Genomic DNA, 17832 nt, shown 5'->3' with positions numbered 1-17832 from the left:
GTTATTTGGGCTAAAAGTCTATGGTGTTCTCCACATGAGGCTCCACAAAAGTTATGAACTGGGTTTGGTATACGTGATGGCAAGTGCCATCTGGGTCTGCTATAACCAAATGTTATAAGACACCTGATATCTCTGACATCTGGCTTGTACTGTAGGGCAGACTTGTAGCTGACCTAAGATTGACCCGAGTCGAGAATATCACTAAGGGTCAGGTTGGACTTATAGGAATGGCACATTTGGACCACTTTTGAGCCTGACATATCTGTGTTTACCTCAAAAAGTATTTCCATAAAGTTCTGTGTCTTTATGACAGCAGACTCTGAATACAAAACAAAACCAGAAGCCTGTTACTCTGACTAGGGCTGCCACAAATGACTATTTTGATAGTCGACTAGTCACCGATTATTTTTGCGATTAGTCGACTAATCAGATCATGCATCCACAATAATCCCTTGTAAAAAGTGCTGCTATTGGTTAATAATTAAATCAATGAAGGAGACCTTCTTGATACATATTTAAAAAAGATTTACCTTCAAAAATGAGTTGTGTTTAAGCAACCATTTGATTACAGAAATATTTTTCTTGTCCATTAAATGCTTTTATTTTTACAATTTTGGTATTAATAACAGCAATCCTCCCCTTGTGGTACTTGGTTTTGGATCAAAACCAACTGTCTACCACCTTTCACACCAACATGTTGCAGGTAGCATGGCATGTTTTCATCCAAATAGCAGTAATCCACAGTATATACAACAACATAAATATTTTCACAGCATTATTGTCAAACACAGACCCGGCCGAGTTATCATGATATTATTTTGGAAGTTCAACACATTCTTCTTCCGGTCTTTAACTCGCTACTTGCAGACAGCTTGATGCACGTGGCAGGTACTTGGATAGTAGGGGGCGGAGCAAATTGCGATGAAGCGAATGAAGCCTCCAATTACGTAAAATGACATGGTGACGTAAACGCGTAAAAAGGCGGTGTTATGTACAGTAACTTCATATCGATTAAAAACGTCGGAGCTGTCAAGGAGAGACGGTCATTATCATGGACGCTGTCCGGTAAAACACACTGATTAAACAACACTGTGTAATAGTCTGCTCTGTTCTTTAAATATTTAAAATACAAGTGTAGAAATTTTCTTCTATTTACTTTGATTAATTAATTGAATGGTTTATAAAACAAGTAAAATAAATATTTGCATAGTTATATTTTTTTTCTCTAATTTCTTATAACTATATCTAATGATACTAATGTACTAATGATAACCCCACCTGAGTCAATTCTACCATCAGTTTTGGCGCTTACAATTCACACTGATAAATGTAAACTGTAAACCTGCTGCTGGATTTTTAGTCATCCATTATACCCTGACCTAGTTCCTATTCACCATCAGTTATTTGATTTTGTGTTATTTTCTCAAAAATCACTATAAACCACATGCTTGGACATGCCCTAAAGCTCTACCTCAGTTTTCTAATATCTGGCTGTGCACTCTATCCCTCACCAGTTACTTCCTGTATGTTCTGCCTGTAGATTCTTGTTTGCAGTAGTAAGGTGTGGACCTTCAAGTCACTAGCTGTTGTTAATCAGATGTTGTCATAAATACCTGGTGCCCACTGAAACACCCTGCCACATTGTAGACTCTGTTAAAACACTTAGTTGAATATGTAGCTGTTAAGAATAGTTGGTGTATTTCTAGCCTGATAGTCAAAGGAGCTTGCAAAGAAAAGCGTCTGGACTTCTTTAAGTTGCTTGAAGATGTTTCACCTCTTCTTCAGTTCTAAGGTCAAATGGCGGAGTGTCCCAGATTTAAACCCAGTGGGAGTTTCCCCCCAAAGAGGGACAAAAGGACCCCCTGATGATCCTCTAATCACCTGAGCCAAGGTGTGAAAATGGGTGTGGGTCCCAATCAGCCAGGGTTTCGGGTGAGCTCATTGTGAAACCTGGCCCCACCTTATCATGCGATTTCCTGAGGTCAGGTGGCCCAGGATGTGAGTGGGCGTTAAGGCGTCTGGGGAGGGAACTCAAAACTGGATTATAGATGGCAGACAGTTGGTGTCGTAAACCACCGCCTCTGTTCAAAGATGGTCGCTCACAGTGGACATAGATGGCTTTTTTCACTCCTCTTTCAAACCATCTGTCCTCTCTGTCCAAAATGTGAATTGGCATCCTCGAAAGAGTGTCCTTTATCCTTAAGATGCAGATGGACTGCTGAGTCTTGTCCTGTGGAGGTGGCTCTTCTATGTTGTGCCATGCGCTTGTGAAGTGGCTGTTTGGTCTCTCCAATGTAGAGGTCTGGGCATTCCTTGCTACACTGTACAGCATGCACCACATTGTTAAGTTTGTGTTTTGGAGTTTTGTCTTTCGGGTGAACCAGTTTTTGTCTGAGTGTGTTGCTGGGTCTGAAATGCACCAGGATGTCATGCTTGGAGAAAACTCTCCTGAACTCTCCATCGTTGTATGTATGGGAAGTCAGTATATACTTTTATAAATATAGCATTGGTATCAAAATTTCTTCCTTTGGTGTAACTTCAAAATGATACAACAGAAAGAGAAAAGGAGCTTTATTTTGAATAGGCCAGAAATCAACAAACACATCTAAACAGTAAAACAGCTAAAAGTTTTAATTAACTTTTGGTAGGTTTTCATTTAGAGACCCATTACAGAATAAAGAATAAATTTTCACACAGTCAAAACTCACAAGAGTACCCAGTGCTTGTCTTAACCATATATTGAGCTGAGCTATATGGTATAATATAATAGTGAAAATTGCGTTATATATAGTTTATTCAATACATGACTTGTTTTAGATTTTAGGTTCTTACTTCACATTGATACATATTGCAGAAAGTAAAAAAGCCTTGCTAACCACAAAACCATGTCAACTAGAGATGTGGAAGATTTAGAAATCATTCAGTATGTAAATATATTGGTTATATTTAATTTCCAAACGAAACCACTTAGGTAAAATAAAAAAACAAAAAGCAAAAACAAGATATTGTAAAATAGACAAAGTACTTAACTTTTATGATTTAAATTCCTGTTTCAGAATCTCTGCAGTATCGCCAAAACTTAGTGTCTGAATGTTTAACCTCTTCAGATTCACTGGGCATCTCCTGGTGTTGCTTTTTTGACGTCACTCTAATTCTCCTCCACCTCCTGTATTGATATAAAGTTCATTAGTACAACCAAGAAGGCAAAGTTATAAATCTGTAATTCGTAATCAGGACTCTGACAAGATATTGAGATTTTAACTGCAGCTTGTATGCTTATCTTCCCACCACATTGCTGCTTATGTAGTAACACCACTGTCATTAAATAGAATAGTAATACCTTTTTCACAGCCTCGAAGCACTTCTTTGCATCTTCCAGACGCTTATCATTACGTCTCTTCCAGGAAACTCTAATATGCTTCTCAGAAAAGAATTCTGGGAGAAGATTGGATACCTGACAACAAGGACAGTGACATAAAAATGACAAAATATGCAGCAGAAAGTTGTCCTATATATGCACTGTGATTCTGACCTCTTCTGGCTTGATCTTGAATCCAATGGTAGGGTTAAACTTGCTGTAGAAATATGTATAGTTACTGATCGGGTCTTCATTTTTCTTTCCATAGTCAAATTTGGCAACCTAAAAGAGAAGTGTGACAGAGAAGCTGGTGTTTATATTCACATGTAAATAATGGCTCATTGGAGGTTCGCAACGTCTTTTGAATCAAATGATTATTAACAAAATCCAAGATATTAAGAAAAGACTTATTGAAGGCAATTAAATTAAAAACTCAGTTTAACTTCAAAGTTGTCGTTTTCATCCTGTTTTCCATCCTTAGGAATGACTTTAGCCAGTTCTGTTTTTAAACGTTTAGTCACGTCCTGAAGTAAGGAAGAGAGAACCTCAGCCTTTTTCTTACTATTGATTTGTTAATCTTGTTTTATAATGAATTCTCATTCTTACCTCTGCTTTCTCTTGGTCTTTTTTCTTGAGCTGAGAAAGTCAGAAAAATTGGAGTGAGAAGACAGAGATTTGTTCATTATTGGTAACAGTAAGAGAACCTTTACATTACACTCCTTCCATGTGTTTCTCAATTTTCAATTTTTTTTCTGTTTGAAACTGGACTTTTCTTAGATTCCTAAATTCAAGACTTTCTTAGGTCTTCCAAGACTTTAAAATATTTAAATCTACAGCTTGGTGTTTTAGTTCACACATAGAAAAAATACTCAGAAAGTAATTCAATTCAATTCAATTTTATTTATATAGCGCCAAATCACAACAAAAGTCGCCTCAAGGCGCTTCATAGATACAGAGAAAAACCCAACAATCATATGACCCCCTATGAGCAAGCACTTTGGTGACAGTGGGAAGGAAAAACTCCCTTGTAACAGGAAGAAACCTCCGGCAGAACCAGGCTCAGGGAGGGGCGGCCATCTGCTGCGACCGGTTGGGGTGAGAGAAGGAAGACAGGATAAAAGACATGCTGTGGAAGAGAGACAGAGGTTAATAACAGATATGATTCAATGCAGAGAGGTCTATTAATACATAGTGAGTGAGAAAGGTGACTGGAAAGGAAAAACTCAATGCATCATGGGAATCCCCCGGCAGCCTACGTCTATTGCAGCATAACTAAGGGAGGATTCAGGGTCACCTGGTCCAGCCCTAACTATATGCTTTAGCAAAAAGGAAAGTTTTAAGCCTAATCTTAAAAGTAGAGATAGTTTCTGTCTCCCGAATCCAAACTGGAAGCTGGTTCCACAGAAGAGGGGCCTGAAAACTGAAGGCTCTGCCTCCCATTCTACTTTTAAATACTCTAGGAACAACAAGTAGGCCTGCAGAGCGAGAGCGAAGTGCTCTAATAGGGTGATATGGTACTACAAGGTCATTAAGATAAGATGGGGCCTGATTATTTATGTGAGGAGCAGGATTTTGAATTCAATTCTGGACTTAACAGGAAGCCAATGAAGGGAAGCCAAAACAGGAGAAATATGCTCTCTCCTTCTAGTCCCTGTCAGTACTCTTGCTGCAGCATTTTGGATTAGCTGAAGGCTTTTCAGTGAGTTTTTTGGACATCCTGATAATAATGAATTACAGTAGTCCAGCCTGGAAGTAATAAATGCATGAACTAGTTTTTCAGCGTCACTCTGAGACAGGATATTTCTAATTTTAGAGATGTTGCGCAAATGGAAGAAAGCAGTCTTACATATTTGTTTAATATGTGCGTTGAAGGACATGTCCTGGTCAAAAATGACTCCAAGGTTCCTCACAGCGTTACTGGAGGCCAAGATAATGCCATCCAGAGTATGAATCTGGTTAGATACCATATTTCTAAGATTTTCAGGGCCGAGTACAATAACCTCAGTTTTATCTGAATTAAGAAGCAGAAAGTTAGCGGCCACCCAGGTCTTTATGTCTTTAAGACATTCCTGCAGTTTAACTAATTGGTGTGTGTTATCTGGCTTCATGGACAGATAGAGCTGGGTGTCATCTGCATAGCAGTGAAAATGTATGCTATGTCTTCTAATGATGCTGCCTAAGGGAAGCATGTATAATGTAAACAGAATTGGTCCTAGCACTGAATCCTGTGGAACTCCATAATTAACCTCAGTGTGTGAAGAGGACTCTTCATTTACATGCACAAATTGGAGTCTATTAGATAGATATGATACAAACCACTGCAGTGCAGTACCTGTAATACCTACAGCATGTTCTAATCGCTCTAATAGGATATTATGGTCAACAGTATCGAACGCTGCACTGAGGTCTAGCAGGACAAGAACAGAGAGGAGTCCACTGTCAGAGGCCATAAGAAGATCATTTGTAACCTTCACTAAAGCTGTTTCTGTGCTGTGATGAGCTCTGAAACCTGACTGAAACTCTTCAAATAAACCATTCCTCTGCAGATGATCTGTTAGCTGTTTGACAACTACTCTTTCAAGGATTTTTGATATGAAAGGAAGGTTGGAGATTGGCCTATAATTAGCTAAGACTGCTGGGTCTAGAGATGGCTTTTTGAGTAAAGGTTTAACCACAGCCAGCTTGAAGGCCTGTGGTACATAGCCGATTATTAGAGATAGGTTGATCATATTTAAGATCGAAGAATTAATCAATGGCAGGACTTCTTTGAGCAGTTTTGTAGGAATGGGGTCTAAAAGACACGTTGATGGTTTGGAGGAAGTAATTATTGAAGTTAACTCAGAAAGATCAATTGGAGAAAAAGAGTCTAACTTAACATCAATGGTACTAAGAGTAGCTGTAGATAATATTACATCTGTGGGATGATTACTGGTAATTTTTTCTCTAATGATAAAAATTTTATTTGTGAAGAAGTTCATGAAGTCATTACTAGTTAACGTTAAAGGGATGGTTGGCTCAACAGAGCTCTGACTGTTTGTCAGCCTGGCTACAGTGCTGAAGAGAAACCTGGGGTTGTTCTTATTTTCTTCAATCAGTGATGAATAGTAAGATGTTCTGGCTTTGCGGAGGGCTTTCTTATAAAGCAGCAAACTATTCCTCCAGGCTAAATGATGATCCTCTAAATTTGTGACACGCCATTTCCTCTCCAGATTACGAGTCATCTGCTTTAGGGTACGTGTTTGAGAATTATACCACGGAGTCAGGTACTTCTGATTAGAGACCTTAGTTTTCACTGGAGCTACAGTATCCAGAGTCGTACGTAGTGAGGAGGTGAAATTATTAACAAGATAATTGACCTCTGTTGGGGTAGCGTTCAGATAGCTGCTCTGCTCTGTGTTGGTACAGGGCATTGAAGATGATAACAGTGGGTGGATTATATTCTTAAACTTAGTTACAGCGCTTTCAGAAAGACATCTACTTTGATAAAATCTACTCTCCACCGCTGTGTAATCAATTATTGTAAATGTAAATGTTATCAGGAAATGATCAGACAGGAGAGGGTTTTCAGGAAACACTGTTAAATGTTCAGTTTCTATGCCATATGTTAAAACAAGATCTAGAGTGTGATTAAAGTGGTGGGTGGGTTCTTTTACATTTTGAGAGAAGCCAATTGAGTCTAATAACAGACTAAATGCCATGTTGAGGCTGTCATTTTTAGCATCTACATGGATGTTAAAATCACCCACAATAATTATTTTATTTGAGCTCAGAACTAAATTAGATATAAAGTCTGAGAAATCAGACAGAAACTCTGTGTAAGGCCCAGGTGGACGATAGATGATAACAAGTAAGACTGGTTTCTGAGTTTCACAGCTGGGGTGGACAATGTTAAGCATCAGGCTTTCAAATGAATTAAAAGTCTGTCTTGGTCTTTCATTAATTAATAGGCTGGTGTGAAAAATTGCTGCCACACCGCCCCCTCGGCCTGTGCTTCGAGGTTTCTGGTAGTTAGAATGACTCGGGGGTGTTGATTCATTTAAACTAACATAATCATCCTGCTGCAACCAGGTTTCTGTAAGGCAGAGTAAATCAATTTGTTGATCAATTATTAAGTCATGTACTAACAGAGACTTGGAGGAGAGAGACCTAATATTTAATAATCCACATTTCACTGTTTTACTCTTTGGTTCAGATGTGGATACTGTACTGTTCTTTCTTTGTAATTGTTTATGTTTAAGTTGTTTGTTGCTGGTTTTTAGTTTGTTTTTTGTCTTTTTGGAAGCTGACACAGTCTCTATGGAGATGGGTTTTTGGGGGGGTAGCAGGAGGAGAGAAGCTGCAGAGAGGCGTGTAAGACTGCAACTCTGCTTCCTGGTCCCAACTCTGGATAGTCATATTTTGGGGGGTTTAATAAATTTGTCCATATTTCTAGAAATGAGAGCTGCTCCATCCAAAGTGGGATGGATGCCGTCTCTCCTAACAAGACCAGGTTTCCTCCAGAAGGTTTGCCAATTATCTATGAAGCCCACATCGTTTCTGGGACACCACTCAGACAGCCAGGAATTTAAGGAGAACATGCGGCTAAACATGTCACTCCTGGTCTGATTGGGGAGGGGACCAGAGAAAACTACAGAGTCCGACATTGTTTTAGCAAAGTTGCACATCGATTCAATATTGATAGTAGTAGTAGTGTATACCTGTCTAGCTCCTGTTAGGGCATGTGTGAAAAGGCAATGTCAGAAAAGCCAGTCACATATCACGTGCTGACACCAGGCTTTATATTAGGTTGATTTTATTAACAACAACAGGGAATAAACATGGAGATTAAACTGGGCTAATAAGAGAGGTTTACGGAATAACTATTAAAGACTATGTATTGAAATTCCTTTCGTCAAGCAACATTAGCGACAAAGATTTATTGTTGCTAAACGGTTTTTGCAGCCATGCACATGAAAAATTTGTTCCATTGTCAAAACTTTTTGGCCATGACTGCATATTCATAATGTCAGGTTTAGAAATTGTAGATAAGAAAACATCTTCAGCTGTCAATAGTGAACTTGTAATACAAACACATGAAAATCTAACTGCAGACCTTTATTTCACCCACAAGCTGGTACAAATCTCGACACATTATCCTCTGTATAATCTGTGCTGCCTCTTCCAGAGAGGAAGGGGTGGAAGAACAAGCACCATGGTGGAGTATTTGTTCAATCACTTCATCTACAGAGCAAACAGAACAAATAAAATGCATGTATAGACAACTTCAGATGTTTTAAAAGTTAAATGAGTAGTTAATTTTAAACACCACACTTCAAATCCTCTACCTGTCAGCTTGGTGTATGCCTCCTTGTACTTTTTAGCTTTGGAGAGACAGCACGCCTTCCCTTTTGCCCATTTAATTTGGAAGTGTGGATCCTGATCTGCTTTTAAGAGAGCGTCTTTAATCCTGAATAAAAATGGCCAACATGTCAGTTTTAGGTGAGACAGTAGACAAATTAAATGTTGTGTAGTACTGACACCTGAACTACAGGTACTCACATAATCTCTACTGCCATTATTACTCTGTGCTGGTAGGCTCTTCTGTGGAGAGAGTTTCTTGTGTGGAACATGTCATACAGATTTGCCATTTCCTGTTGAAAGCATGCCTATAGTTTAGTCACAGATAATGAGATAAATAGCTCGCTCTTTTCAAAATTAATAAAAAAAAAAAAACAGGTCAGCACCTTGTCTCTAGAACAAATGTGCAACTGCCCGTCCACATTACACACTCTGGCAAATACGATAAAGCGTCGATGGTCAAAGTTGTTCTGGATGCCCAGGTGGTGGCAATCCCTGAAATAGGAGTGAGAAGATGTGGATTTCAAAAAACAACCATTCCCCCCACAAAGAGGTTCAAAGTATTCCTGAGATTCTTCATATCGTGTAGTAAAACAAACATTATTGAATATTGTTGATGTTCAACAGGAACTGATACAGAGAAATTTAGCAATACAAGTTAAATGAGGACAGTTTTACTGGATAGCAAGATTCACCTTGCGAAGTAGTCAAACTTGTCCACATCTATTCCATTTTGTTTGTTTGCCACAATTTCATAGAGAAAGGATTTTTCATTGTTTCGACCTTTATACAACTGCTGTGGAGATGAAGCCAGAATAATAACATTAGGCACAGTTTTTTCCAGGAATAATCCTGACTGATTTCAAAACATTCACACAAAAAAAACGATGAATACCTCATTCAGAGGTGAATTGTTCTTCACAGATCCTTTAATCATCTCCTTGATAAACACCAGGTCATTCTCATTGTCACCTTTTGTTATCAGTCCGTACTCATTCATCACTGGCGTCAGTTTATTGTCATCCACTAGGTGATCAAACATTAATATAGAGGCATCCTCATGCTGCAAGAACACAAAGACAAGCATTTTAATGATCACAGATTCAAAGTGCACCCCCCCCCCTCCACCCCCCCCAAAACAAACAAACAAAAACACAGGTTAACTTCTCAGGTAATAAGTAATCAAACAACATTTATATGCATTTCAAATTTCAAATGTAACAGTCACAATTCCTTTTACAAAGCCAACAGGTGTGACCTAACCTGTGAAATGCATGTTCATTGTTAATTTACCATTAATTGGAACTGCTGCAGCTAATGTTACTTGGCAAATTTATTAATTAAATTTTATTTAAACAAATAAAAGCCCCATCATAATAGATGTAAAATATTGACAGCAGTAACAAAAGGAGAGATTTACTGTTCTTCTTTTCACCCCCTGCCTGCACTAGGGATGGGTATCGTTTAGGTTTTATCCGATACCGGTGCCAAACCGGTACTTTTGAAACGGTGCCGGTGCTTAAATGGTGCTCAAACCGGTGCTTAAAGAATGGAGAACACAAAATTGGTCCAAAAACCTCTCATGTTCAGCTGTTTTTTTGTAAAAAGATAACAATGTTAGCCTTTTCTGCAGCTATGGGGCATATATGGTATCATTCTTGGCTGGAAGCAGTGCTTAAACAATGGAAAAAACACAAACTTTGTCCAAAAACCTCTCATGTTTAACTGTTTTCCACTTTTTCTTTGGTCATTTTAGCCTTTTTGGCCAGGGTGAAGGGAGTATCTGCCATCAAACAAGAAGACAGCCGCATGTAGCTATGATGATGTTGGCTAGTTCACCTTACATGCATTAATGTAATAACGTGGTTAGCCTACTCAACGTAAATTACACACGGACAACATTAAGCTACTCACGCAGAGAAGAACGGCTGTTGCTGCCATCATCATCCGTCATCATTTCTGCTACACTGGCAGGGCTAGGGCCAGGACTCTCCTCTTCGGGTTTTTGGGGGATGTTGCAAACTCCGCGTCCGATAACAGGCACCACACCCGCAGTAGATGTGCACGGTGTGAGGTCTCGCAGCAAGCTATTAAATACGGCGCATTTCTCAGCTTTAAAAAAAACCGCTATGCGTTGCCAGGTGTTTTATCCGATTTGAGGTGTTATCTCCTTTGACAGTATCACCTTAAAGCACTTGTTGCAGGCTGCTGAGTTTGCATATTTTGCTGTGAAGTACAGCCAGACTTTTGACCGCTTCGCCTTGGGCATTTTTAATCTGTAGCTCTGCTCTAAAAGAACGTACGTACCTGGACCCGCCTACTATCCTCGGAAACGTAAAATGATTGGCTAGAATCTAAAGTGTATTACAGCTCAGGGGAAAAAAAAGCACCGAAATAAAGCACCGAAATGTGCGCTGCTTTTCGGTCTGGTTACTACCGTTTTTGACAGAACCGGTGCCATCATGGCACCGGATACCGGTACCCATCCCTAGCCTGCGCCAATATGATTTTGTTTTTTGTTTTTGCTTTTACATCCATCTAAATTAGTATTCTTCAGTTTCTTTTACAGAGGCTCAGATTTTCCTAACTTTGGACAGAGACAGTTTGTTTTAAGTTTTCAGTCTTCAGTCACAGTGGAGCTAACTCAGTGAACCTATATTTATTCTGTATGGACTTTGGATTTCCTCCAGGTACTTCTCACATGATCCAAAGATGTGCATATTCTGTTAATATGTATTTGTCAATGGGCCATGTAAAGTAGAGAAAGTGCTCAAAGTGTGTGGAAATAAAGTTTTGTAGTGCTTCAAGTGGTCAGTGAGACCAGAAAAACAGCAAAATAATTGCTGGTCCATTTCATTTTTTTCTGTATTTTTATATATGTTTCAGTTTTTGGAATGACTGCTACGACCCATTTCACACAAACTGAAACTAATATTTTTCTTTCGTACCTCCCATTTTTCACCATTTGGGTCTGCTTGAGGGTTGAACATTCCATCAAAGACATGAGAAAAGGGCCCGTGACCTTGAATTGAAGGGGGAAAAAAAAAGGTGAATGTGTGTGAACTTCAGATTAGGTGATTTGTGATAAATTCCTGTCAGGCACTGACAAAAATCAAATAAAAATCTATTTGATTATATTTGGTTATTAATACTTTTGTAAATTTCCAGGAAAAAACAGTCTCCTCCAACTTTCAAACAGAACAACTTGTTTGAAGGAGGGGTGTATGGACTACATGACAGAGCCACCTTACATCTTCAATATAATGCATGTAATACTGAAAAATGCGTGTATGATTTACCCAGGTCATGGCAAAGACCTGCAATCTGCACACAAAGGACATCTCGGTCATTGATGAGGGATTCTGAGTTCAGTGACGGCTCCTCCAACTGTTTTGCCCTCAAAGCTTTTACAAGCTCTCCTGCCAAATGCCCCACTCTGTATCACAAAACACACAGTTCACCATGAAACAAACTGAAAAAACAAACAATTTATCAAAAAATGTGTAACTCCAAACATGTTGACATACCCAACTGAGTGCTCAAAGCGGTTGTGTGACGCTCCTGGAAAAACATAATAACCGCCCCCAAGTTGCTTGATTTTTCGTAGTCTCTGAAACTGGGGTGTGTCTATGATCTTGACAAGAAGTGGAGGTAACTCGATGTGGCCATGGATGGGATCATTAAATACCTGAGTGAAAAAAAGAAAGAAATTTTTTTGATAAACTGTGTCTATCTAAAGATGAGTAGTAGCGCTGAGTCTTTTTTTTTTTTTAATTTATTCTCCCTTAATTTGATTTGTTACTATATTTCACTTCTTATTTGTCATAGACTGCCAACAGGCTCAATATACCATAACCATTAAAAAGGTACATGTGGATGGATTAATAACAGCTGTTGAAAAACCAAAAGGTAACAGTAAAGCATGTAATGCTGTGTGCTGCTCAGGACTGCACCCACACACCCATTTATTTTCCAAAGCAAGAGGGAAAAGAGTCATAGAATTAAACAAATAATGTTAAGGAATTAAACATGAACAACAAAAAATATTTCCTAAAAACCATAATCTACAACTTACCTTTTTTCTGTGTTTAACATAACGCATTTAACATCTTATGATCAGCCATTTTACTGCAAGATGCTACCAAACAAACACTTTAAGCATATGTGATGCAAGAAAGCCCATAGAGACAAAAAAAAATTGGTCAAAGCTGTGATGTGATATTTAGGTCTACATTTACTAGTGCTTTGCACAGGGGGCAGTCACTTCTGTTGGATTTTACTAAAGAGGAACAGTGCCAGTATTTTGGGGGGCATTTAGCCTGATGACACATTTGAAAATATGTAAACATGGGAGTGGAAAGTTCTTTACTGTTCTACTAACAGTGCACTGATTTCTATACCAAGATGTAGCTGCTCAGTTTATCTCAATAATTATTACTATCAAGTAGCACAAATTAGTGCCTTAAAAACAAGCACACCCTCCCAGTGAGGCAACAATGTCTTAAATAATAATAATACTGTGGGTAATGTGAAAGTGCAGGTTTTATGCATGTTTTTTTTTTCTGAAAGCATCATGAGCAGATAAATTTGGGGACGCTGAAGAAGAATAAATGTGGTTTTGATATAAAAGTAAAATATTAAAAATTTCTGTGACTGTGTGAGCTCTTTAGGACTGAGACTCAAGTGGAGCACAAATCCAGAGGGCACATTAAGGGGGTCACAGATGCGGTGGAACCAGGGATTCTCTTCACCCGAGGTGCAATTTGTTTACAAAAAAAAGAAGAAATACTGATAGTCAGGCGGCACAGGTTGGTGGTATGAACAACCAAAAAGAAATTTGTACAAACAAACTGTTAAAAAAATGAAGGAGACTTATAAATCAACTACAGATAATTTCAAAGGCCGACCAGCCTTTATTCTTACAGAGCCACCTTGAACTCCACCCTCAGGAACTCAGCCTCATATAGCTTAAGCCCCTCCCCTAAGAACAAACCATACAAGTAATTAATTAGTTTATACTCGATACTCATAACCAAAATATGACAACGATATTCTGTTTATCACTTATGAGGCTTCGACACAAAAATCACAAATACAGAAGTTGATTCACAATGACTAAAAGGCTATTTAAACAAAAGATTGACAAACTCCCCTCTGTTTCTTACTGCTTAGTAAGAGCCCAATTCCTCCCTACTATAAAGAGGTTTGGAAGTTACTATTTCCTGTTCGCAGTCTGTACTTCCAAATGGTGGAAACATGTAATAAAGGAACCTTGAACATTCTGGCAATACTGTTAAATCAACTTTGCAATAAATGGTTCTGAATATATGGGCCCACTGTGTGACTATTTTATGGTATGAAATGGTATTAGTACAATGCTTAGGAGAATTAGGGGAAGTACGTATTTTATTTCACCTACTTAGGACTTCAAATAAACTATTGAAGGAATAGCATCACATTCACAACTAAAACAAAAACTGTATTTTGTGGGCTAGATGTTATAAATTGCCATTCTAGCATGTTGTGGGATATATGCAATCCTCTAGAGGGCATCGGTTATCCTGTGAAAATCACGATCCTGGGCCAATGTTATTATTATGATGTTATAGGAAGAAAACTAACATGGGGGTATCAGGTAGACCTATCCAGAGGCAAGAGCTGCATTATTCCAAACTATTCTACCATGTAAACCTGAAATTGTTTTGTGTGCTTTAATGGAAGCTCCTACAAATACATCTCTGATAAAGTCAACCACTAAAATACCTTCACTGTCAATGCCTTTCAGTTCCAAACCGACACTGTGCCTCTTGATCAGTAGCTAGTTTACACTAATGTCTGGTGAAGACAGTTGGTAGATATGACCCCACCTGCTCTGTCATTTTTGCTGTGACATCATTACACATATATTTCTAGGAATTTCACTTTCAGAACTCCACAGGCAGCCACAACACAAGACTGATGCAGCCAATCAAGAAATAAAAAACAAAAAATCTCACTCACTTTTACAATATCAGTAATAGTATGTATTACCTTTATTGAAAAAAAAAAAAAAAAAACAGTAGCACTGAGGTGACGGCATCATGACATGATGCTCCTCTGTTTCTTGAGACTGGAGTATTTGTCTCCTCTTATGCAGTTATTGTGAGCAAAACTGGTCACTGCACATGCTTCATGAATCCAGTGATAGGTTTGAGTGTGCACTTCTTTTGTAGGTGAGGTAAAGACATTTTAACTGATTTATTAATTATGAGCTCACTTCTGCTTTGAAGCAGAAACAATGAGCTTTGAAAATGAGATCTCATTGCAAGGACAGAATAGTAATCACTAGATTAGTTTGCCCTAACCAAATATAGCCCAATATAAAAAAGGATATTCAGTGAAAAAAAGAAGACTTTTTATACCCCTCACTTTTTGCAAGCATGTAGACAAACATCTTGATGATGTTTGTTCAGGTAGTTCAGGTACAGTTCAGGTACAAAGTAGTTAAAATTTTAGGATGAAGTTACGAATATTTCAAAAAACATTTTGGTTCGAAAATGGAGCAAGTGCAGTGCAGGCTCATTTTTACTGGAAGGTATTTAAACATGTGCTTGGAAAGCAAATTCAACTCCAGGGATACATTTGAGTATATAAACCTCAGTGTTATTGGCCTTCCTCCAAACACAAAAAGAAACTGACACTAATCTGATGGAAGCCAAGAGACCTTTGGACTGTTGTGCATTAAAAATCAATAAAAATTCGAATCTTTCTTCAACACAGAACAAAATTCAGTGTATGCATAGATGTGCTGACATAGGACCTGTTTTTAGTAATGACTAGTAATAACTTTTTAGGGATCTTATTTAAGATTGACTATGGATTAAAAAAAAAATAAATAAATAAAAACATCATCACTGTTTATTGAAGGTCACAGATAATAATGATGCTTACACTGAGCATTTCTAATCAGGTATAAGGTATAAGACCAACAATTTTCAGACATTATCACACACTAAAACTGCCATTTAAAACTCTAAAATGTAATATTTTAAAGTCTGTTTTAATTACCTTGGCCATGGCGATTGAACTTCAGTCTGCACAAGAAGGATGTCTCTGTCAGCAACATGAAGTTCTGATTGCTATGTGCTGCAAGTTCCTCTCTCTATATACAGATATATTTGTTTAGTGTTTTATGATTCTTCTCCACCCTTTGCTCCCATCCTGTTTTTCTGTCTCTCTGTTTATGGATGTGGCACTTTCTCTCCTCCCGATTACACACCTTCACATTTTCACATCACTGCTGTGAAACCTGTGCGTAGGAACATTATTTATTTTCAATAAAGTATTCCTAATTATGTTACTAGAAATAACTGTGATTATTAGAAAGGAAAGTGGAAAGCTTATGACCAAAAAAACCCATCAAACACCCAAGTCTCAGGACTCAAAGTAGGTTTGGAAAAGTAGTTGTCAGCCGGTGATCAGCTGATCACAGGGCCGGGGTTAAAAGAGAGACGTCACCCACCTGTTCGCCGCTCAGACATCGTTCTCTTCATGTCAGGAGCTCCGAAACCGTGCCGACGTCAGTCGCCGCCTGATTCAGCAACTGTGAGTGTTTTTCCTCTCGACTCTTTTTCTTATCCCGGCTCCGCTCGCTCTCCGTCTGTAACGCCTGTTCCGAAGCCACGCTTCGTGCACTGATCGTTACTAGAATAACTGCGTGTCTGTTCCAACCCACCGCTAGCCTTCGCCGCGTTTGGGTCTAGCCAGCACGCCACACGCGCACGCCGAATTACAGAGCCACATATAGACCCAGCGGAATTCGAACGGCTGAAAGCCGAAGTGTTATATCTTCGCGGTGTGGTAGATCGGATGAGCACAAAGATGGAGTCTCTCACCGAAACTGTCCTCCAACTTTCCTCTTCCGTCACCTCGCTGCAACGTCAGCCAGCGCCGGTGAGCGCGGAGCCCCGGATCGGACTACCAGATAAGTGGAATGGAGTAGATGGCCGGCCCGATGGGTTGCTCGCCACCTTAGACATGCTGTTTGAATGTCAACCCACTAAATACGCCACCGCCCGTGCAAAAGTTGCAATGTTAACCTCTCTCTTGTCTGGCCAGGCTCAGGAATGGGCCGCGGCTCTCTACAACAATAAATCTGCAGCGTGTAATGACTATGCCCTGTTTGTGGAGGAGTTAAAAAAGACTTTTGTTCCCCCGAGCAGTGAAGTGGAAGTGGAGTCACAGCTGCTTCATTTACGCCAGGGCAGTCGACCCGTCTGTCACTTTGCCTCCCAATTCCGTACCCTGGCCGCTAAGCTAAAATGGGGAGATGCTTCTCTACGCTCCATTTTTCTGGAGGGACTGGCTGATTACATCCAAGATGAGATGGCCGGCCGTGAGGCCCCAAAGACTCTGGATGAGGCCGTGGACCTCGCCCTGAAGATCGACCAACGAGTGATGTCGCGGCCACGCCACACCCCTCGGGCCTTCAAACCCTTCCAGCCTCAGAGGGCCATGTCTTCGCAGCCTCCTCCCCCCTCTGGAGGAGCTGCTGCTAGCCCAAGCAGTACATCCAGCGAGGAGCCCATGCAGCTGGGTGGGCTCCCCAAAGAGGAGAAAGCGAGACGCTGGCGTGAGGGTCTCTGCGCCTACTGTGGATCAGCTCGACACCGTCGTCCCCAGTGCCCACTACGTCCGGGAAACGACGACGCCAGGTAGACTGCGGGGGAGTCCCACCTGGCCCTTCGCACTCCTCTGACCCCTCGCGTTTTCTGTTACCAGTATTATTTCACCTGGAACACCAACAGTTCTCATCTGAAGCCCTCCTGGACACCGGAGCCGCTGAGAACTTCATCGACCAAAAACTAGCATCCCGACTTCACATTCCTTTAACTCCTGTTGATCGATTTCTCCCGGTGACCTCAGTAGATGGGCGACCCCTCCAACCCTACCCGATCCAGTTCCAGACCCAGCCGGTTTGCATGTCTATTGGGGATCACCAGGAGGAGATCCGGTTTCTAGTAGTCTCGGCCACGTCCTCTCCTCTCATCCTTGGATACCCCTGGTTCCGTCAACATGACCCCCACGTCTCCTGGTCTTCCTGCCAGATCCTGGATTGGGGTCCCCAGTGTCCACGCCGCTGCCTTCTCTCTCGGACC

At 40.0% G+C, this 17832-nt stretch overlaps 1 protein-coding gene across 1 annotated transcript; it reads right to left on the bottom strand.

Annotated features, from left to right (window-relative positions):
• Positions 1-3148: 3148 nt before the first annotated feature.
• On the bottom strand, positions 3149-15751 carry LOC146364450 (deoxynucleoside triphosphate triphosphohydrolase SAMHD1-like). The gene is made up of 15 exons (XM_084916812.1): positions 15743-15751; positions 12223-12383; positions 11995-12131; positions 11644-11717; positions 9591-9758; positions 9391-9491; positions 9082-9190; positions 8897-8988; positions 8683-8804; positions 8451-8578; positions 3965-3994; positions 3802-3882; positions 3533-3640; positions 3341-3454; positions 3149-3238 (listed from the first exon to the last, which is right to left on the bottom strand). Exons 1-15 carry the CDS (start codon positions 15749-15751, stop codon positions 3149-3151), a joined length of 1524 nt encoding a protein of 507 aa, XP_084772938.1.
• Positions 15752-17832: the final 2081 nt, after the last annotated feature.

This window comes from Perissodus microlepis, chromosome 20, assembly GCF_051167445.1.
Source record: "Perissodus microlepis isolate ML-2025 ecotype Zambia chromosome 20, ASM5116744v1, whole genome shotgun sequence".
Classification (NCBI taxonomy): Eukaryota; Metazoa; Chordata; class Actinopteri; order Cichliformes; family Cichlidae; genus Perissodus; species Perissodus microlepis.
The sequence above is the reverse complement of the archived record's forward strand: the minus strand, read 5'-3'. Positions and strand labels throughout refer to the sequence as shown.